General features: G+C 46.9%; 1 protein-coding gene across 1 annotated transcript in view; it reads left to right on the top strand.

Annotated features, from left to right (window-relative positions):
* The window catches only part of pnpla2 (patatin-like phospholipase domain containing 2), a 90,528-nt gene extending 82,321 nt beyond the window's left edge, over positions 1–8,207 (top strand). The window contains exon 9 of the mRNA XM_086007641.1: positions 3,490–8,207. Within this exon, the coding sequence (XP_085863767.1) occupies positions 3,490–3,748 (259 nt within the window). The 3' untranslated portion in view covers positions 3,749–8,207. The remainder of the gene's footprint in view (positions 1–3,489) is intronic.
* The last annotated feature ends 15,665 nt before the right edge of the window (positions 8,208–23,872 follow it).

Below are 23,872 nucleotides of genomic sequence, written 5' to 3'. Positions count from 1 at the left end.
CTGGCCGGGAAAGTTTTCTCTAAAGTGGACCTCGTTTGGGGTTACCACCAGGTCCCCGTCCGGCCGCAGGACGTCCCGAAAACCGCGGTGATCACCCCATTCGGGCTGTTCGAATTCCTCCGCATGCCATTCGGTCTCAAAAACGCCGCTCAGGCTTTTCAACACCTAATGGACACCGTGTTACGGGACCTGCCATTCCTGTTCGTCTACCTGGATGACATTCTCATCGCCAGCGCCTCCAGGACGGAGCATGTGTCCCACCTCCGGACTCTCTTCGAACGCCTCAGCCAGCACGGCCTAATCGTCAATCCGGCCAAGTGCCAGTTCAGGCTGTCCTCGATCGACTTTCTCGGGCACCGCATCACGAAGGACGGGGCGGTGCCGCTGCCGTCGAAAGTGGAGGCCGTGAAGGATTTTCCGCGACCCCTCACCGTGAAGGCCCTGCAGGAGTTTTTGGGCATGGTGAACTTTTATCATCGCTTCGTTCCTCGGGCAGCCCAGCTTATGCGGCCCTTCACGAGGCCCTCAAAGGCAAGCCCACCAAGCTCGCCATCGACTGGTCCGAGGAGATGGCCAATTCTTTCACGGACACGAAAAGGGCCCTGGCTAACGCGACCATGCTGGCGCATCCGTTGCCTGATGCGCCGATCGCTCTCATCACTGACGCTTCGGACTATGCTGTCGGCGCCGTCCACGAACAGTGGGTCAACAGCGCCTGGCAGCCGCTCGCCTTCTTCAGCTGGCAGCTCCGCCCCAATGAGCGGAAGTACAGCACCTTTGATCGCGAGCTTCTCGGCCTCTACCTCGCCATCCGACCCTTCCGTTTCCTGCTGGAGGCCCGCCCGTTCAAGGCGTTCGTGGACCACAAGCCATTGACCTTCGCCATGGCCAAAGTTTCCGAGCCGTGGTCGGCCCGTCAGCAGCGCCAGCTTTCCTTCGTCTCTGAGTTCACGACGGACATCCAGCATGTGGCTGGGAGAAACAACCCTGTCGCCGACTGTCTCTCCCGGGCCGTCGCCAGCGCCGTACACCTCGGCATCGACTACACCTGCATGGCGGCCGACCAGGCCTCCGACCCGGACGTCCAGGCCTACAGGATGGCTGTCACGGGCCTTCAGATAGCGGACGTTGCGTTTGACGATGCCGGCACTACGCTCCTGTGCGACATCTCCGCTGGGCAGCCACGCCCCGTCGTGCCCGACGGGTGGAGACGGCAGGTTTTCGACGCCGTCCATAGCCTTTCCCACCCGGGCAGGAAGCCGTCACAGAAGCTGGTGGTGGCTAAGTTTGTCTGGCACGGGCTCAAGAAGTACGTTCGCAACTGGGCCAATACCTGCGTGGTATGCCAGCGCTCGAAAGTGCATCGCCACACTAAGGTCCCGTTGGCGCCTTTCATGGTGCCCGAGAGGCGGTTCGACCATGTTAACGTGGACCTGGTGGGGCCCCTGCTGCCCTCCCGCGGGTTCACCCACCTCCTCACGATGGTCGACAGAACCACCCGATGGCCGGAAGCCGTCCCGCTGTCATCAACAACGTCCGTCGATGCGGCTCGGGCGTTCATCAACACTTGGGTCGCCCGGTTCGGCGCCCCATCTGACGTCTCCTCCGACCGGGGGCCCCAGTTCACGTCGGAGCTCTGGAACGCTGTCGCCCAAGGCCTTGGGTTGAGACTCCACCGCACCACCGCATATCACCCTCAGGCTAATGGGCTGTGCGAACGGTTTCATCGCTCCATGAAGGCCGCGCTCCGGGCCAGCCCCCGGGATGACAGTTGGATTGACAGACTCCCGTGGGTCATGCTGGGACTCAGGACCGCCCCCAAGGAGGACCTCCAGTCCTCGTCCGCCGAGCTCGTCTACGGGCAGCCGCTGCGGGTTCCCGGGGAGTTCGTCCCGAATGCCACGGACACTTGGTCCGCAGCCCGTCAGCGGTCTGCCCTCCTGGACAACGCCAAGGTTTTCGCGCCGGTGCCCACGTCGCAGCACGGTCTCCCTCAGTCCCATGTTCCGCCTGACCTTCGTGCGGCGGAGTACGTTTTCGTCCGCCATTACACCCACCGGGGACCTCTTCACCCACCCTACGACGGACCATTCCGCGTCCTGGAAGCCAGGGACAAGGCCTTTGTGGTGGATGTCGGCGGTAAGCCGGACTACATTTCCGTGGACCGTCTTAAGCCGGCCCACCTGGATCTGGACCGACCCGTTGGGTTGGCTCAGCCGACCTCCGGCTTCTGCACCCTCAGTCCACCACCGAGCGCCCGGGGACCCTCCGGTGACCCCCCCCGGTCCCCGCCCCAGACTTAAGGAGCCGTTTCGGCCATGTGATCCGGGCCCCTCAACGACTGACATTGCCAGTTCTAGTGAATTCTGGGGGGACGTATGTGGCGAAGACCACATAGGGACAGTAACACAATTCACTATGTTTAGCCAATGTTGTTATTGCTCCATGTTATGTACGGAACTTGGTTGGGTTATCGGGGCAGGGTCCCTTTAAGAGTCGTCGATTGTGTGATGACATCATAGCCCTGCGACGAGGCCGAGTCCCTCAGTCCATGCGGAGAGTTAATAAAGCTAACACGCGTTTTTCTTTGCTGCTACGAAAGCCTCGCAGTCTGTTGATTTCCAGCGACTCCTACAAGGTAATGCATTTGCGGAGTGCTAACAAGGCAAGGGAATACACTATAAATGGTAAAATACTGAGAAGTGCAGAGGATCAGAGGGACCTTCGAGTGCATGTCTACAGATCCCTGAAGGTAACAGGATAGTTCGATAAGTTGGTTAAGAAGGCATACGGGATACTTGCCTTTATTAGCCGAGGCATAGAATATAAGAGCAGGGAGTTTATGCTTGAACTGTATAAAACACTAGGCCGCAGCTAGAGTACTGTGTGCAGTTCTGGTCACCACATTACAGGAAGGATGTGATTGCACTAGAGGGGGTGCAGAGGAGATTTACGAGGATGTTGCCTGGGCTGGGAAATTTTAGCTATGAGGAAAGATTGGATAGGCTGGGGTTGTTTTCTTTGGAGTGGAGGAGGCCAAGGGGAGACCCTAATAGAGGTGTATAAAATTATGAGGGGCCTAGATAGAGTGGATAGGAAGGTCCTATTTCCCTTAGCAGAAGGGTCAATAACCAGGGGGCATAGATTTAAAGTAATTGGTAGGAGGTTTAAAGGTGATTTGAGGAGAAATCTTTTCACCCAGAGGGTGGTGGGGGTCTGGAACTCACTGCCTGAAAGGGTGGTAGAGGCAGAGACCCTCATCACATTTAAAAAGTACTTGGATATGCACTTGATGTGTCGTGACCTACACTCACCAAGTGCTGGAAAGTGGGATTAGGCTGGGTAGCTCTTTGTTGGCCGGCATGGACAAGATGGGCCTCCTTCTGTGCTGTAAATTTCTATGATTCTATATTAATACCTGTTTAATCATTTAAAAAAGATTGAAAGTGATCGGCTTCTCCTCATTTTGATTCCTTCTCTCTCTTACAGGCTGCAATGTAACATGAGGGTACAGAGGACCCAATGCCTTTTATTATCACAAGGACCATCTATCTACAAGTCTGTCCGGAGGTGGGTCCGGAGCAATACTTCGGTAATGGATCTGATTTTGAAATGTGAAGAGTACCAGCGTCGCCTATGGCCCAACATGCCCCTTACCAGCTGGAATGTGCAGGGCTCCATCTATCAGCAGGATGTCGATCTCGGCTTAGAGATGAAATCCTCTGCCCTCCTTGGGGACCAGATTTGACATTAGAAGGAGCTCCCTTTCATGCTCACCGTTTCCTCCTCGAGGTCTCATGTTAACTGCAATTGTTTTTTACACAAACAATTTACATCGATATTTTTGTGTACCAATATGCCACGTGGAAATAACCTGTTTGAAAACTTGTGGAATTGTGCATTCCACTCATGAAACCAGGCCTCTTGACAAACCTCTTCCAGTTGAACAAGTTATTTTCTGTTAACCATTTCCCGAGGTTGTCTGTTTGTTGGGGATGCACCCATATTGTAACTTCAGTGGAGCAATACCCAGATGAATAGCCTACGTTGTGGTAATTGCTATTTTTAATATAATTTCATTGCCTTTAGAATTGAATTGAAATTTTACAAAATGCTTTTAAACAATCGAGAAATTAGTCACAGAAAAATGGATTTCAGTGACTTTTCAATCAGAATTAGGAAGCTGAGTTTAGCTGTGGGATAGTGGATTGAATCTTCGAATGGAATCGTGAATCCCTGAATTAGTGAAGGAATCTGCAATGGAAAGCCAAGTATGACCAAAGATAAATTTAATGTCATAAATAACAGTGGAGGGAGGGGGGACATATTTCTAGTGAAGTGGCTAACTGGAGATTGCATAACTAAGTATTCTTACCTCATCACTATACATATAGGATCAGTGCAACATTCTTATGCCAGATCAATGCAGTTCTAAGCCACTGTTTTTTTTTAAGTCTTTGATTCACTTTAGTCAGAACTATTAAAAAGTGGAATGTTTAAAGTGCCACTTAAAATTATTTTGTTATTTATAGAGTGCTTCCATAAGATTTTCCTTGTGAAGTACTTTGGAATGTCTACCAGTAACAAATTCTGCCATTGAAAGGGAGATGAGAAATGACCCGACTCTCACGGGTCTACGATTTAACAGTGAAGGGATGGCCAGCACATGGCGAACCACTGTTGCCAGCATTCTCGCAAAGAAGAGAACAGTTGTCAGTGTGCCGAGGAACCTTGATGTTGACCACTAGATTCATATCTCAACTTAAATGGTTTATTTTTAAGGCTATTTTATTTTATTATTTTGTTTCTACTCCACTGTTTTTATGTTTAAGACTCCTTCGATGTTGTGTGGTATGTGTAAGTCTGTCAGCTCAACTCAAGATAGTGGCTTTCAGCTTCTGCGTTACTTACCTCTGCTTGTAGATGCGCAGTATTAATTCCATTACTTGTAGAACAAAAGCAATATAAGCAGCCAGAAGCAAAGAACTGCCCTCCCACATCTAGATAGCCAAGACCAGCAATCGGCCACCTGCCCACCCTCGTGATAAGCAGATGGTCTGGAGGGCTGAAGTGGGTGAAAGGAAAAAAATACACAAGGGCATTTCATGCAAGTTTATTTTAAAAATGTGGGGGTAGAAATTTACCTTGGGTGGTAGCATCGGGTGCCTGTTATACGATCCACCCGATAATTCACTTTTATTGAATGGTACCGAATATTGGGTGGGGTGTATAACAAATGGCCAATGTGATACTGCCTGTCTTGCGCTACCGCCCTGGATGAATTTGTACCTCGTTATGTAATTTCCTTAGAATCTAAACACTTCAATTATCATTATGCCACTGTAATTCAATGGGTAGTTTTGGGAGGGCTACATCCCCATAAGGGTATCTTCTAGTAACTGTTCTATTACAGCATGTGTGCTAAGGCAGTACACACAACCCTCTGACCCTAGAGTTTGTGTACGCATGTACATATTTTTTTATTTTTGAGTTTGTATATGAGGCTTGTATTTTACAGATCTCCCTTTCCCCATCTGACAGTGTAAAGAATCCACTGTTTCCAGTGTGGATTAATCTCCATGCACAACTGCTGTTGAAATTCATAGGCCTAGAAATTGAGTTTTGGCGCAGCCAGGGCTTTAGCGCCGGAAGTTAGTGCCGGAGCTAAGTCGCGCTGGTCGGGCCCAAAATTCACTACTTCTGCGCCCAAACGGCTGCCGGCGCTGCTGAAAGCTGTTAGCGCCTGAAAACTGGCGCTATGCGCTGAATTTCGGCGCTATTCCGGCGCTGCGGCGCCCGCTGCGGTGCGGCAGGTTCGGGAAGTGCAGGCCTCCTCCTTCCCTTAAGGAGGAGCTGCCTGCACCCGGCCGCGGCCCGCGATAATCTTATTAAAAATGAGCCCGGCACCTCGGACAAGTGCCGGGCTTGCTTCTGTTCCGGGGGGGGGGGAAGTCCGGGGAGTGAGCTGCGGCCAGGCGGGCGGCGGGAAAGCGGCCGGCCGCCGCGGGGCCTTTAATGCGCCGGCGCAAACTTGTGCAAGGCACCTCTGCCAGAACGTTGCTTGCGGCTGCCACGGGCGAGGCGGCCGCAAGTCAATTTCCCACTTCGGGCGGGTTACCATGGCAACCGGGACGCTGCGCACACCGATGACGTCATCGGTGCCGGCGCAGCGCTGCCGGTCTACCGCGGCGGAAGGGCCCCAGGCAATTTAGGCGCCGGCGCCAATTGCAGCGCTAGGCCCTCTAGCGCCGCAAAATCGGCGCTAAGGGCACTGAATTTCTAGGCCATAGTTGGTTTATTGGACTTCTGAAACTGAAAAATGGTAGACTTAATTTGAATCTCCAAAGCATAATTGATATTTTGTACAACTAATAGAACTATTCTCCATTTGTTTCCCTTCTGCTTTGGGTCTTGCCCAATCCTTGTCTGAGTGAGTTGGCAAGTGATCTATTGCAGATTCTTTTCCCATTGCAGGTGTGAAAGAGTGGCCTACAGTTACTCTCTGCTGCTAATTTGCACTCCTTGCACCTGCTCAGGGCCTCTTAATTACTTGGCTAAAATTTGCAACGAGCTGGGTCAGGAATTAGGGGTACGCCCAGACGGGACCGCGCAGTGATACAGTGGGGGTGAAACTGGTCTGCACCAGTAGCGCAAAGTGGGCTTGTAGCAAATTGGTAATCTGTTTTACACCATTGAAGCCATTTTGCCACAAACATGTGTCACACTACTGGTGTAGACCAATTTTACCCCCCTCTCCTCCCCCATATGTGTGTATACTACTCACTAGACCCCTCAGCTGCTCAGCACTAGATAGTGTTTTATTGAAAAATAGTCTACTCTTATAATATATTCCCTTGTATATATTATGGATTGAAAATATACTACCCTGGATACTTTACCTGAATTATTATAAGAATTTCAAAAGATGTTAAGTTTTTTTTGTCTATGTTGAAATGAATTTCGAGACTGTTTGTATAGACTGTACATAGACTCCATCCTAACAGCTGTATCTTCCACAAAAATGAAGTCCATTTTAATTGGCTGAAAAGAAGATGGATTTGTTATTTAAACAAATTGTACTTATTGAACTAAGACTTTTTTTTTAACTCTGAGGTATTTAAAGTTACAGTTGTAGATTGTAATTGAGTGGTGTGCAGATTTGATGGGAGAGGGACTGTAATTTGAGGAGGATCACACAGGTTAATATTGAAATGAAACTCCTCCCAGGTTCCTCCCCTGAAAGCACTGACCCTTGGTGGGATATGGTTGACTGAAATGCCAGGTGTCCTTTGGTACCTCATGTGAACCAAAACAATGAATGTTAGCAAGTTATTCAATTATGTTATTCATCTCATTGACGAGACTTGATTCCCACAGGGGCATTTCACAGCAGAATCACTGGATAGCAATCGAGAGCTGAAACCCCGGCTTCTCCTTTTCCCTCCTTTAGTGTGGAGGCTTTGAGGTCATTTGAAGGGCCCCAAATGTTCTACCTAGCTTCAGCTAACTCGACACATACCAGAGACCAAACCTGGAACCTTTTGGTCCATATAGCTCTATTTTATCATATCTCTGTAATATATTTGAATTGACGACCAGCAAACAATCTAATTCTATAAAACAACTCTTTATGATTTTATATTTCAAAAGATTTTTTAGCTTAATTACAAAACATAATTGCAAAGTTCTGTTAACACATTGCACCTAACTATAGAGTGAGGTCTGGTGAAGGAGCCAATGCTGGAAGATTTATTTATGATCTAATGGATAGTATTAATTTATTGAAAGTGCAAAATTAAGGGAGAGGGTAGAGAAGGGGCAGTGCTGGTATCCCCACACATTATGATTTCTAGATATCTCCTCTATCGCATTAGTTGGTAAGCTTCTCTGAAGGGATAATTTCTTTCTGTTTTCCCCCAAACTGTCTGTAAACCTTCCAGAAGCCACTATAATTTGCATTATGCTGCTACGGTAGACAATGGTTCGCATTATATAATTTGATTCATAATTACATGTAATTTTGTAATCCCTGGACGCTGACTGATGTAAAACCACTGTGCAATGACGAAGGTTTTCACTGAGATGAGACTTTGCTCAAATAAAGGACTATTTTGTGTTTTGCAAAGATTATTTTGATACGCAGTTAACACTGGTCCTCGTATCCTTCTGTAAAGATTGGCTTTGGATAATAAATGTATCACAACAAGTGCACTTGTTAAGTCATTTTGTCCATGAGGGGCTTCCTCTCTTGAATTTGTGCTACTTTTGCGTGCTCTATAATGTGTGGAGGATGTGGAATTTGGTAGGGCCTTCATTCTTTGAACAATATGGGCTGGATTTTCATTCAGAAGTCGGGAAGGAGGCGGGACTACAACTTTCGGGTTGTAGTCCCACCTCCATCGAGATGCGGCCAATCCACGCGATTTTCACTTGATTGACCTTGTTGAGCCCACCCAGCGGGCTCAGCAGGCCAATTTAAGGGCCATCCGGCAACCGGTGACGTCACAGACTGAAATGTCATCTGTCAAGACGTGTTGACAGATGAAATATCAGTGTTTCACAGCTGTTTGAAGCTGTCAAACACTGACAGTCTTACTTCTAACCTGAGTCCTTCTACGCAGACTCAGTTAGAAATCTCGCCAGCACTGAAAGCTGCAGGCTGTCACTTTTGACAGATCGCAGCCATTCTGCTTTCTGTGCCGGCTGAATGATGGACTCCCGAAGCCTAGAGGAAGGAAGGCTGTAAAGGTAAGTACAGGTAATTTAAACTTCTTTATACACTTTAGACACACCAAACACACTTACCTTTGCACTCATGCACCCATCACTCACCTGAACACCGACATCTCGACCCCTCCAAGTCCTTCAACCCGATGGCCCGACTCCTCTAACCTGGCGTGGTTTGGAGCCGTCGGGAATCCCACACGACAACCTTCAAAATAGGGATTAGGCTAAAAACTGCCTGTTAACTACCTGTTAACAGGCAGTTAATTGACACTAATCCCTTCCCACCTCGGGTCGGCGGGTCCCACTGCGGGGCGGGTACCCGCCTCCTTTGAAACTTACATGGAGGCGGGTTTTGGGCGGGATGGTGTCGGGACCCCCGAATTCGGGATTTTAGCCCCCGCACGCCTAAAAGCCCGCCTCACGGCACACTGAAAATCAACCCATATGTCCCTCCCCACACTATATAGTCTTACTAATTCATCCTGCAGACCCCACAGGATCGTTGGGTTCGCATTGAGTGGTTAGTTTGATTTAGTTTACTCCTGATAGAGGTGGTCAAAATTGTGAGGGGTTTTGATCAGATAAATAGGGAAAAACTAATTCAACTGGTCAGAGACTGAGTAACTAGAGGGCATGGATTTAAGATCATTGTCAAAAGAACAAAGAGGTTAGGAGAAACTGTTCTACGCAGAAGGTTGTTAGGACATGGAATGCCCTTTCAGAAACAAAGATGGACGTAAAAGCCATAATTTTTAAGCGGGAAATGAATAAATATTTGAAAAAGAAACATTTGAAAAGGTAGGGAGAAAGGAGGGAAATGAGACTTAGTAGATAGCTGGCACAGGTATGATGGGCCAAATAGCAGCCTCCTGTACTGCAAAATGAATCTACCTTCAGGACAGATTGAACTGTGGAAGTGGCACAGGTCCTGTGGCTTTATATGCGGGTTAGGTTGATTGGCTATGATAAATTGACCCTTAGTGTTAGGGGGATTAAATACGTGGGGTTACGGGGATAGGGTGGGATATGTGTTGGTGTAGGGGTTACGGGGATCGGGTGGGACATGTGTCGGTGCAGGCTCGATGGGCCGAAATGGCCTCTATCTGCACTGTGGGGTTTCTGTGATTTCTGTGATATAACATAACAAGCGCTTCATTGCCTATATGCAGTGTCATAGCATGTGGGAGTAGATTTTAGTCTTCACCCTCTGGGCGGTGATATGACTGAACAGATTACCCGCTCTTTAGAACCCACCTGATTTTCATTTAGTTGAAATCAATGGAATGAAAGCCGGGTGGGTTCAATAAAGAGTGGGTTATCTGCTCCGCTAGATCATTTTCCAGGCAGTGAAGACTAAAATCTACCCCATAGTTTCTTCAGAACTTACCACCTCTCTGAATTGGCTGCTAACTGGAGAACAATTCTGCTTGAAAGTTTGCTGAATTGACTGAATTGATATCTTTGTAATTCAGCAAGGTAAAATGATTTCCCCCCCATCTCCTCCTCCCTGCCAATACAAAGCTTAAATAATCCAATATTCAATTTATTATCCACAATGTAACTAGAGTTGGCTTAAGCAATGTGCTTCAAACCAAAGAAAGACCTTGGGTTAAGGGTAGAACTTGACTTGTACACTGATCGTTTCTAGCTTGACACCTTAGCACCTTAATGTAGTAAAATGTCCCAAGGCACTTCACAAGAATAATTACCAAACATAATTTGACATCAAGCAACATAGGCGATATTAGGACGTGAACAAAAGCTTGTTCAAAGAGGTAGGTTTTAAGGAGCATCTTAAAGGAGGAGAGAGAGAGGCGGAGAGATTTAGGAAAGGAATTACAGAGCTGAACGCACAGCTGCCAATGGTGGAGCGATGAAAATTGGGGATACGCAAGAGACTGAAAATTGGGGATACGCAAGAGACCAAAATTGAAAGAGTGCAGAGATTTCAGAGGATTGTAGGGCTGGAGGAGGTTACAGAGATAAGGTGGGGCGAGGCCATGGAGAGATTTGAAAACAGTGTTGAGAATTTTAAAATTGAGGTGTTGCTGGACTGGGACCCAATGTAGGTTCAAAGAAAACCAGGGGAGTTCTCCCAGTATCCTGGTCAACATTTATCCCTCAACCAACACCACCAAAAAAACAATTTACTGGTCAATTATCTCATTGCGGTCTTTGGGATCTTGCTGTGCACAAATTGGTGGCTGTGCTTGCCTACATAACCGTGACTACACTGCAGAAGTAATTTGTTGGCTGTGAAGTGCTTTGGGACATCCTTTCTTCTTGCCCAGGATCCTGGTCCCAACCAAAATCTTACACGAGGGTTGTTCCTGCACAGGTGGATCTGCACCTGTGGTTCGCAACCACGGGGAGTTAATTTTGATCTTGCCCATAGGAAGGAGGGGGGGCACTATAAATAGTTCAACTTTTCTTACGAAGGCACTTCCCCTTGCTGGTGGGAACTGGGTTAGTTTTGCCTCCTAACAGCTCCTGGAAAGCAAGAAAAGGAGGAATAACACTGAATTCCAGCTTGATCAACATCCCAGAGTGGCTCGGGCTATGAATAGAGGCCCAGTGACTCATGGAGCAGCCAGTCTGTTAAAAGCCACGAGTGAAGAGGAGGGGGCTGTAATCGGACCCGGGGCAGTATATCGAGTGCCCCTTCCTAAAAACCCACTAGATACCGACTGACTGATACACATGCAAGTATCTAATAATGCCTTATTTCACATTTTTGGCTACCAGTCTGAGTTCCTAATTAGCTATTGTGTATTGGGTTGTTTCTGTAATGTTTGCCCCTGATGACCCGCCCCACCCACATTTACTGGATGAAATTCAATTAATATGCAAAACATTATCTAGACTTATAGTGGCATGGATCAAACCTGTGACATTGTCTCTATCTAATGTATTTAACTCTGAAAAGCTCTATAAATGACAGACAAGAGATTGCTTTGAATTTATAACAATGCGTGATACTTTGCAGTAGATGCAAACCTGTGACGTCTGTTACGGTGAGTTCGAACTTGCACTGTTGCAAGTGGGTGGTGTTGGGAATAGGGTAAGGGTGCACAGAGCCATCAGAAGGATTTAGAAAGAGCTGTGTCAGAGATCTGCTCAGTGACAATGAAGTTAAATATTTTTGGATTATCTCCTGGGCCAGTTAGGATTTTTTACTCCAGGGTCCTGAGTTTGGACGATCAGCCATGATCTCATTGAATGGCAGAGCAGGCTCGAGGGGCCGAATGGCCTACTCCTGCTCCTATCTTCTATGTTTCTATGTTTAAAAAGATGGACTCACTTTTTAGATGCAACACTTCTATATACAGTACTAATTAAGTCTCCCATGGGGTTTGCACTAAGAGTTGTAAAGTTATAAATTAAAATGAGAGAAATGTAATTTTAATTGCAGTGAGGAAGTCATTGATTTAGATAAACATATTGGTGAAATGTCATGAGTTTGTACCTTGAGTTAAGTATTGGTGTGACTTTAACAATGTGGCCAAGATGGCTGGACAGAGACAATTCTCAGGGCAGTGTCCTAGGCCCAGCCATCTTCAGCTGCTTCATCAATGACCTTCCCTCCATCATAAGATCAGAAGTGGGGATGTTCGCTGATGATTGCACAGCGTTCAGTTCCATTCGCAATTCCTCAGATAATGATGCAATCTATGGCTGCATGCAGCAAGACCTGGACAGCATTCAGGCGTGGGCTGATAAGTGGCAAGTAACATTTGTGCCACGCAAGTAACATTTGTGCCACACAAGTACCAGGCAATGACCATCTCCAACAAAAGAAAGTCTAACCACACCTTCCCATGACATTCAATGGCATTACCATCGTCTAATCCCCCACCATCAACATCCTGGGGTGGGGTTCACCATTGACCAGAAACTTAACTGGACCAGCCACATAAATACTGCAAGAGCAGGTCAGAGGCTGGGTATTCTGCAGCAAGTGACTCACCTCCTGACTCCCCAAAGCCTTTCCACCATCTACAAGGCACAAGTCAGGAGTGTGATGGAATACTCTCCACTTGCCTGGACGACTGCAGCTCGACACCATCCAGGACAAAGCAGCCCACTTTATTGGCACCCCATCCACCACCTTAAACATCACTCCCTCCACCACCAGCACAGTTTGTACCATCTACAAGATGCACCGCAGCAACTCGCCAAGCTTTCTTCGACAGCACCTCCCAAACCCGTGACCTCTACCACCTAGGAGGACAAGGGCAGTAGGTGCATGGCAACACCATCACCTCCAAGTTCCCCTCCAAGTCACACACCATCCTGACATGGAAATATATTGCCATTCCTTCATTGTCGCTGGGTCAAAATCCTGGAACTCCCTACCTAACAGCACTGTGGGAGTACCTTCACCACACGGACTGCAGCGGTTTAATAAGGTGGCTCACCACCACCTTCTCAAGGGCAATTAGGGATGGGCAATAAATGCTGGCCTTGCCAGCGACGCCCACATCCCATGAATGAATTAAAAAAAAAAAAAATACTTTCACAGGTGGGTGTCCGGAGTGCAACCCCACTACTATAGCAACCCCACTACTATAACAACCCTTTTTTTTAATCTTTGATCTGTAACCATATTCACTCTGAATCTTTTTCTAACGCACATTAGTGCTCTCTGCAGCATCAATTCCCTCCTTCTCTAATATTCCTCCTCTCACCTATTCTGTCCCTCTTTAAAAAAAAAGAAAGCCCAATTGATTTAGTTGTGGTGAGGTTTCTATCAGGGCTATTTAATCGATATCTTCCTGTGGCCTAATTGCTTCGAATTCACCTGATTTCTCACACTGGGCATTGCAAGTCAAGCACTTTCTCTTTTTGTTTGTATTTAATGCTGCTGCTTTTCACTTGCCTTTTTTTTGTCCACATTCACACTTAATGACTGGAATAACACCTCATTCCTTTCTGTCTTTGCCCTCTTATACCTGGTCAGTTTGATTTTCTTCCTTGACTCCCTTATGTGTGCTTATCTGTCTTGTTAAATTCTTCATTTGTACATAGAAACATAGATAGGAGCAGGAGTAGGCCATTCGGCCCCTCGAGCCTGCTCCGCCATTCAATGAGATCATGGCTGATCATCCAAATTCAGTACCCTGTTCCTGCCTTCTCTCCATATCCCTTGATCCCTTTAGCCTTAAGAAATATATCCAACTCCTTCTTGAATATATTTAATGAATTGGCCTCCACTACCTTCTTTGGTAGAGAATTCCACAGGTTCACCACTCTCTGGGTGAAGAAATTCCTCCTCATCTCTGTCCTAAATGGCTTACCCCTTATCCTTAGACTGTGACCCCTGGTTCTGGACTCCCCGACCATCGGGAACATCCTTCCAGCATCTAGTCTGTCTAGTCCTGTTAGAATTTTATAAGTTTCGATGAGATCCCCTCTCATTCTTCTAAACTCCAGCAAGAACAAGCCCAATCGACCCAATCTCTCCTCATACGTCATTCCTGCCATCCCAGGTATCAGCCTGGTGAATCTTCGCTGCACTCCTTCCATGGCAAGAACATCCTTCCTCAGATAAGGCGACCAAAACTGCACACAATACTCAAGATGTGGTCTCACCAAGGCCCTGTACAGCTGCAGCAAGACATCCTTGTTTCTGTACTCGAACCCTCTCGCTACGAGGGCCAACATACCATTTGCCACCTTAACCGCCTGCTGCACCTGCATGCTTACTTTCAGCGACTGGTGCACAAGGACGTCCAGGTCTCGTTGTACTTCCCCTTCTCCCAATCTATTGCCATTCAGATAATCTGCCTTCCTGTTTTTGACACCAAAGTGGATAACCTCGCATTTATCCACGTTATATTGCATCTGCCATGCTTCTGCCCAATCACCCAACGTGTCCAAATCATACTGGAGTTTCTCGGCATCCTCCTCACAGCACACACGCCCACCCAGCTTTGTGTCGTCTGCAAACTTGGAGATATTACATCTAGTTCCCTCGTCTAGATCATTTATATATATTGTGAATAGCTGGGGTCCTAACACCGATCCCTGCGGTACCCCACTAGTCACTGCCTGCCACTCGGAAAAAGAGCCGTTTATTTCAAATCTTTGCTTTCTGTCTGCCAACCAGTTCTCTATCCAAGTCAATACTTTGCCCCCAATCCCAATATTTAACTCAATTTTAATATCTTCTCTACTTGCTCTTTCTGATTGGTTACTCTTTTTCCTAGTTTAAATGGCTATTTCCTATTTATCCATTTTATCCATTTTACTTGCTTTTGTAGCTCCCTTCCTGCTCAGATGTAACCCGTACTTGCAGAATAATTCCCATCTTCTCCTAAAAAGGTGCCCACGCTTCTTAAAATGGCAACCCTCTTCCTGAGACCACTCCTTTAGCCACACACAAGCTCCCTAATCTTCCTATCCTTCCATATTCTAGCACGTGACTGGCTGTGCACTCTGGACGTTGCCATCCTTTGAAGTTCTGCTGCTAAACCTGCTTCCTAAACTCCTTCTGCAGGACTTCAGGCCTTTCCTTTCCTAAATAACAACAGAAAACGCTGGAAAAACTCAGCAGGCCAGGGCAGCAACCGTGGAAAGAGAAAGAGAGTTAACGTTTCAGGTCGATGACCTTTCGTCAGAACTGGAAAAAAGCAGGAAATGGAAAGCAGGTTTAGGGGCTGGGAAATGGGGGAGGGGATGAAAGAACAAAAGGGAAGGTCAGTGATAGGATAGAAAGCAGGAGATTTAAGAGACATTGAGAGACATTAAGAGATATTCAAGGCGAGAGGAGGTGGTAATGGGACAGGTTAAGAAACAAAGGATGGCTCTAGATGGGGTGTGAATTGCGCTGGCAGAATGAAGGACAGCTGTCATGTGGGAGGGAAGAAGAAAAAAAAAGCCAAACAAAAATTGTGGATAAAAAAGAAAATATATATATGTGATGGGGGCCGCGGTTCCTTTCCTATGTTGTTGGCTGCCATATGGACCACGCTTTATGGCTGCTCTCTGTCCACTTCCATAGTCCCTTGCAGTCTTTTTGTAAATGTCCCTTGCCCTAGCACCTAGGAGGCAACAAAGCATCTGGGACTCTTGGTCTGGACTGACCTAGATGGTGCTCACATCTCTAACTATTGAATCCCCAATTACTACAGCTGTACTGCATTCCTAACTCCAGTAGAGTCTCTGAAAAAGCCACCATTTTGAGTACAAAATGCAACGCACTCCAAGACCGGCACAGTAATCTGCATGCCAGATTTTGAGACCTGCGCTCAGCCCCAGCAAGGCTTTGCAATGCCCACATAACCTCAAAAAAAAAAATCGAGGTTACAAAGTATACATTTTGCTCTGTCCTTGCACATTTGCTTTGGAGAGATCAACTGGCTTCCTCCTAACAAACACTCAAACAAACGCTATTGTGCAAGACAGAACCTCAAGAGGCCTCTTTAATTCCATAACATCTGATTGTCAAACTGTTTCCTCATTTTGACCACCTTCCCCATAGTTGCTGTGGCTTTTAAGAGGAGAAATGAGCCATCATTCTGATCACCGGATGTGAATATGGAAATAGTGCAAAGATTTAGAAGGAAAACAAACAATGATTGATCGCAGCTGAGCGGAAGCTGTGGAAAATGAAGAAATAGTTTTACCATTAGATGTTAAGGAAGTGAAATAAAGGCATCTGTTGTCTGGCACGCCACTGTTTGCCGGTTCAGCATACTAACAGTTGAAATGCCAGAATATGATCAGAACAATAAAAATGCATGTCATTGTGCTTTGCAGGCATGAGAAAAATATTTGTTACTAACCCGGTTCTGATGTTGACGCGGCACAATTTTCTTCTCACCAGTATTGTTTCTATCATTTCTCTGATTCCTTCTTGGAATACAGTCCCACGGGTGATGTACCAGTATGTGACACCTGTAAATGCAATTCTGCTGACCATCACCACGCACAGTCAGGCTGTCATTCCGTAATATTTGTTTCCTTTATTTTGTTTAGTCCTACTGAAGAGTCCACTTACAATAGTCACACAGCACAGAAGGAGGCTATTCAGCCCATCGTGCCTGTGCCAGCTCTTTGATAGAGCTATCCAATTACTCCCACTCTGCTGCTCTTTCACTGTAGCCCCGCCAATTTTTTCCTTTTCAACTATATATCCAGTTCCCATTTGAAAGTTACTATCGAACCTGCTTCCCCCACCCTTTCAGACAGTTCATTCTAGATAACTCTCAGCACAAAAAAAAATTCTCCTCTTCTCCACTCTGGTTCTTTTGCCAATTATCTTAAGTTGTGTCCTTTGGTTACCAGCCCTCCTGCCACTGGAAGTAGTTTCTCCCTATTTACTCTATCAAACCCCCTCATAATTTTGAACACCTCTATTAAATCTCCCCTTAACTTTCTCTGCTCCAAGGAGAACAACCCCAACTTCTCTCATCTCTTATTACAGATTGCAGTTGTACAGGGCCTTGGTGAGACCACACCTTGAGTATTGTGTGCAGTTTTGGTCGCCTTATCTGAGGAAGGATGTTCTTGCCATGGAGGGAGTGCAGCGAAGATTCACCAGACTGCTATCTGGGATGGCAGGAATGACGTACGAGGAGAGGTTGGGTCGATTGGGCTTATACTCGCTGGAGTTTAGAAGAATGAGAGGGGATCTCATCGAAACTTATAAAATTCTAACAGGACTAGACAGACTAGATGCAGGAAGGATGTTCCCGGTGGCGGGGGAGTCCAGAACCAGGGGTCACAGTCTAAAGATAAGGGGTAAGCCATTTAGGACAGAGATGAGGAGGAATTTCTTCACCCAGAGAGTGGTGAACCTGTGGAATTCTCTACCACAGAAGGCAGTTGAGGCCAATTCATTAAATATATTCAAGAAGGAGTTAGATATATTTTTTACGGCTAAAGGGATCAAGGGATATGGGGAGAAGGCAGGGACAGGGTACTGAGTTTGGACGATCAGCCATGATCTCATTGAATGGCGGAGCAGGCTCGAGGGGCCGAATGGCCTACTCCTGCTCCTATCTTCTATGTTTCTATGTTTCTAGACCAAAATTGAAAGAGTGCAGAGATTTCAGAGGATTGTAGGGCTGGAGGAGGTTACAGAGATAAGGTGGGGCGAGGCCATGGAGAGATTTGAAAACAGTGTTGAGAATTTTAAAATTGAGGTGTTGCTGGACTGGGACCCAATGTAGGTCAGCGAGCACGGGGATGATGGGTGAACGGGACTTGGTGCGAGTTAGGATACAGGTAGCAGAGTTTTGGATGAGTTCAAGCTTATGGAGGGTGAACGGTGGAAGGCTGGTCAGCAGAGCATTGTAATAGTTAAGTCTAACAAAGGCATGGCTGAGGGTTTCAGTATCGGGGGGAGAGTGGCGATGTTACGGAGGTGCAAGTAGGCAGTCTTGGTGATGGAGAGGATATGGGTTCAGAAACTCAGATCGATCAAATAGGACGGTAAGGTTGTGAACAATCTCGTACAGTCTCAGCTAGGGAGAGGGATGGAGTCGGTGGTTAGGGAACAGAGTTTGTGGTGGGGACTAAAGACAATGGGCTAGATTTTCATTGAGGAGGCGGGTAGGAGGCGGGACTACAACTTTCGGGGTTGTAGTCCCGCCTCCATCGAGTTCTAGCCAACCCACATGATTTTGACTTGATTGACCTTGTTGAGCCCGCCCAACGGGCTCAGCAGGCCAATTAAGGGCCACCCGGCAACAGGTGACGTCACAGATTGATATTTCATATGTCAAGACATTTTGATAGAAGAAATATCAGCGTTTGACAGCTGTTTGAAGCTGACAAATACTGACAATCTGTACTCCAGGTTAATTCCTTCCTCTCAGGATGATTTAGAGATCTCCCCGGAACAGAATGCTGAATGCTGCAATTTTTGACAGCTCGCGGCCATTCTGCTTTCTGTGCCGGTGAGATGAGGGACTCCCGAGACCTGAAGGACGGAAGGCTGTAAAGGTAAGTACATGTAAATAAAACTTCTTTAAACACTTTACACACACCAAACACATTTACCTCTGCACTCATGCACCCATCACTCACCTGAACACCGGACATCTCGACCCCTCCAAGCCCTTCATCCCGACGGCCCGCCTCGCTAACTTGCCGTGGTTTGGAGCTGCCAGGAATCCCACATTTCAACAACGAAAAAAGGGATTAGGCTAAAAACTGCCTGTTAACTACCTGTTAACAGGCAGTTAATTGGCACTAATCCCCTTCCCGCCTCGGGGGGACAGGTCCCAGTGTGGGGCGGGTACCCGCCTCCTTTGAAACTGGCTTGGAGGCGGGTTGGGGGCAGGATGGGTTCGTGCCCACCCCCTCCCCCCCCGATTTCGGGATTTTAACCCCCCACACGCCTCCAATCCCGCCTCCACGGCCCAATGAAAATCCAGCCCCATGGCTTTCCAATATTTAATCGGAGGAAATTTCTGCTCATCCAACACTGGATGTCGGACAAGCAGTGTGTCAAATCAGAGGCAATGGATGGGGTCGAGAGAATCACCCCAGTTTGCATTGCCCACTATTGGTGTGACACAGTCTGTATCCACCCTATCTCCACTGGTGGCTCTTGCATTCAGATGTGAAATTATTTTAAAATGCTAGCAAATGTCCCATGGGATAGCTCATGATAAGTTATATGATGCATGATGTAAAAAGACTACTGAGCACTTGGTTTGAGTATAAAACAAGGCTTTAATCAACTGTTTCAAAACCATGAGATTCTAGTTACAATCACCAGTTCCTGGTTACAGAAGCATCCTGAGCAAGCTGGGCCCACGGCCGAGTATTTATACTCCTTGGACGGCGCCACCAGCTGGCTGCCCAGTGTTACTTCATGAATCATGATAAGATTCATGACAATGCACTATTTTATAACAGCAGAGCGTTCTACCAAATATTCTGCTGCTGCTAAGGTACAGCTCTGATAAAGGTGGCCTGTTCCTTTAAGGCCGCAAAGTCTGTTGCCGTAAATAAGCAGATGTCCAAGGTCAACTAATTGCTGCTGGTGAGCGAAGATTGTAGTTTGGAATATGGTTGTAAATTTCTAGCTCAAGGTTGATTTGCAAACGTCACTTGCTATTTGTAATATTCAAAGACGACCGTGGTGTTTCTCCCGGTGTCCTGGCCAACATTTACCCCCCAAACACTACCACTTAAACAATCAGACTATATGGTCATTATCTCACTGCTGTTTGTGGGACCTTGCTGTGTGCAAATTGGCTGCTGTATTTGCCCACATAACAGTGACTATACTTCAGAAGTACTTAATTGGCTGTGAAGTTTTTGGGACCTCCTGAAAATGTGAAAGAAGCTAGATAAAATGCAAGTTCATTTATTAGTTCTTAATAACTGCACAGGAGGCACTAAATTATATAGTGTCGCTAAGCAGACTCTGTGATATAATAATTGATGGCTGCTGACTTTGAGCCAGACACTTTGGTCCAAGAAAGTTCCATTGAAATGGCACAAGAGCTTGAGACTGGTGTGTTTAAATTCTCTCATGTTATATTGGGCCCTGCAACCCAACGGAAAGGCATATTTCATTGTTTTCTGTTTTGTTTTGTCTTTTTAAAATGCCAGTTCTAAGGTCAGTTTGCTCTGCTCTCTATTTACAGATTTGCACCTGTAAATAATTGATCGCAGTGCTTTTACAGCCAGTAAATAGTTGCACAGGACATACAATGTGTTGGATTTTGAACATGCTGGGACTTGGTAGCCATTGTGAAAGTTTTCCTGCAGAATGCTACCCATTTTAGAAAGCAGTAACCTGTCCTAATTTACATTTCTTCTTATCAACTTCCTCCTCTCGCTCTGTAAAGGCACAGACTCCTGCTGGGTTATGGTTCCATGGCCTCTGGTACATTTCCACAATGCCCATTCTCCATGTGTTCGCTCATTCAGCTGTCACGGGCACCGCACCCAAGTATGACCCTTCCTCACCCGATTGGGTGCCTGCCCATCCACATACACATGTGCATCCTTTTCTTTTTCTCTCTCCCTTCTCTCTTTTTCTTTTTCTCTCTCGTGCAAGTCACGGTAGCAATTGGGAGCAGAAATTTTGGCTGAATTTTTTAAAATCTTGTGTATTGATTTTGAACGTGGCATTGTTCAGATCCAGGGTGTACACTCTTCATTGTTCTTAAGCTGCTGTATTGTAATATTCAATCTCTTACTTTAAGCTAATAATTATTAATAATAAAGAGTGTTGCAATTAGCTGGTTTGTGTGAACTTCTTCTCACAACTTAACATCTTTCTGTATAATCTAAGTAGCTAGCAGGAGTTCTTCATTGATTCATCAGAATGTCGTTCTGAGCAATCTCTGGTTTTGCGTGTTTTTTAGCCTGGGGAAGGAGGAATTTTCCCCAGTGCTTTTCATGGCTGCCCAATGCCTCTGTAGTTGTTCTCGATTGACTGTTTTGCCGCAGGATTTAGTCATTTGAACTTACTTCCCTCAGCAAGATAAACTGTGATCGTTCTAGGCCAAAGCACAAGAAAGGTGTATGAGGAGGGAACTAAAAAGCCTGTTGCCCAGGTACAAAATGGAAGCAAACGGGGACAAATAAAATCAATGGGAGGAGCAACAAATTATGGGAACACCTAGCTTTGAATGATATTTTGGAAACTTCAACTTGCCTTTAATGTAGAAAAAAGTACTAGTGCACTTCATAGAGGCATAAGCAAAAAGGGCTAATGAGGAGGGACCAAAGGTTTTGTTGTAGAAGTGGATTTTAAGGAGGGTCTTAAAGGAGAAGAGGGAGGTGGAGAGGCAACGGGGCATAGGGAGGGAATTCCATAGCATAGGACCTAGACGGCTGAAGGCACAGCCACCAATAGTGGGGTTAAAGGGGAGGGGGGATGCACATGTGGCCAGAGTAATGCAGAGTTCAGGTGAGTGTTGTAGGGTTGGCAGAGGTTAGAGATAAGGAGGAGTGAGGCTGTGAATGTGTTTAAACAGGTGGATGAGAATTTAAAATTTAAGGAGTTGGACTGGGAATCAATGTAGGTCAGTGAGGACAGCAGTAATGGGTGAGCAGGACATGGTACAAGATAGGATGTGGGAAAGTCAGTTCTGGGTGACCTGAAGTTTATGGAAAATGGGAAGCCAGCAAGGATAGTGTAGTGTATGTACTTTGCAGAAGGAACTATATTCTGCAGCGCCTGTATACTGCAGTACCAGTAGTGACTACCCCTGTATATAAGCCTGTGTAGTAACTTTGCATAGTAGTTCCAGTTTTGTCTCCACTCAGTAAACACCTGTTGTAACCAACTCCTGCAGTCCGTGTCTCAATTACACACGGACATAATACTGGCGATGAGCAGATCCGAACTTATCTACAGTTCTGCACCACCTCATGGGGATCCATCCCTGAAGCGAAGTTGTTAGAGGTCGAGGCCAGAAGGAAGAAAAAAATAAAAAAATAAAAAAACAAACAGAAGAAACGGGCGTCGACCGTGGGCAACCGCCTCTGATTCATCGGAGTTGAAGATTTGCAGGAGAGGCTATCGAGAGCGGGGCTTGGTTATCCTGTCTATGGTGTTCCAGCTAATCGGGCTGGTGGCAGGTAGTACACTGATCCTTCCTGCGCTGCGGCGGGCTAGAGCTCGATCGGGTGGCTTTTCAACGGGGCCGAGCAGCGTTGTCGGGAAGAGGAGAGAGAGGGTGGAGCACACAGGGCGCGGCCGGTGCTACGAAGCTGGGCAGCGTACAGACCCGAGAAGAGGGAGGAAAGTGCCCCGTAGGGTTTGCTCTGAGGACGGGAAAATAAAATAAATTAGAAGCGCAGAAAGCCGCGAGGAGCTGCAGTTTGCCACGGGGACCGCGGAGAGCGGCGTTAGCAGCAGCGCGGGGGGGGGGGAAGTGCGCGAAGACCATAGGGTGTCGCCATCAAGGCATAAAAATGCCAGCAACAGCGCTAGCAGCAGCGGAGAAGACAGAAAGCGCGGGAGGCGCCATCTTAATCCAGCGGGGAAGAAGGCAAAGTGCGGGAGGCGCCATTTTGTTCAATCGGGGAAGAAGGCAAAGCGCAGGAGGCGCCATCTTAGATTTCCAAGATGCCGAAGACTGGCAATATCACTGCCTTCGATAATGCAATAGAAGACTGGACCACGTATGTGGAAAGAGTCAAAGTATATTGCAAGGCAAACGAAGTAGCCGATGAGAAAAAGGCATCGGTACTACTAAACTTAATGGGCGCAAGAACGTACGGCCTATTGCGGAACCTGATCACTCCAGCCAAACCGATGGCGAAGAGTTTTAACGAAATTTTTGATATCCTACAGGAACACCTAAATCCTACACCGCTGCTGATAGCAGAAAGATTTAAATTCCACAAGAGAAATCAGCATAAAGATGAGAGCAATGCTGATTACCTTACAGAACTACGCAAGCTATCAAAGCACTGCCAGTTCGGAGCAGGACTGGCAGATACCCTACGGGACAAATTTGTCTGTGGACTCCTGAGTGAAGGAACCCAGAAGAGGTTACTCTCAGAGAAAGAGCTGACGCTAGATAAGGCTTTCAGCGTGGCAGTATCGTACGAAGCAGCAGCAAGGGGAGCTGCGGAAATACAGCAAAAGCCACAGGAATACGGCACCCATGAAATGACACGGGGATTTGAAAAATGTTATCGCTGCGGCAGAACAACCCATGACCAGAAGGACTGCTGGTCCAAGGACAAAATATGCAGGCAATGCAGAAAGATGGGACACATTGCATGAGTTTGCAGGTCTGGGAAGAAGACTAATGACAACAAAAAGGCTACTAAGGAACAGTACAGGAAAGTACAAAAGATGACGGACAGTAGTTCCGAAGACCAGAAGAGCGATAGTGAATCCGGGAACAAGAGACTAAGCTGTCTCAAACTTCACAACGTAATCGCAAAAGAGGATCACCGAACCATTTGGGTCACCCTCACGATAGCAGTGTCCCAAGTCAAAATGGAATTGGATACAGGATCAGCCCTGACCGTCATGAATCGACGAGAGTACGAGCGACTATTATCACACATACCCTTGAAAGAGACATCCATTGTCTTGAAGACGTATACGGGGCAGAAAGTATACCCCAGAGGGAAAATAAGGGTGCCTGTCGAATACAACGGCAAGGAAATACAGAAATTGTATCTGTACATACTGCAAGATGGTGGACCA

The sequence above is a fragment of the Somniosus microcephalus genome, chromosome 15 (genome assembly GCF_052327205.1).
Source record: "Somniosus microcephalus isolate GS21.2 chromosome 15, FLI_Smic_1.0, whole genome shotgun sequence".
Taxonomy (NCBI): domain Eukaryota; kingdom Metazoa; phylum Chordata; class Chondrichthyes; order Squaliformes; family Somniosidae; genus Somniosus; species Somniosus microcephalus.
This window is presented reverse-complemented; position numbering and strand designations above follow the sequence as displayed.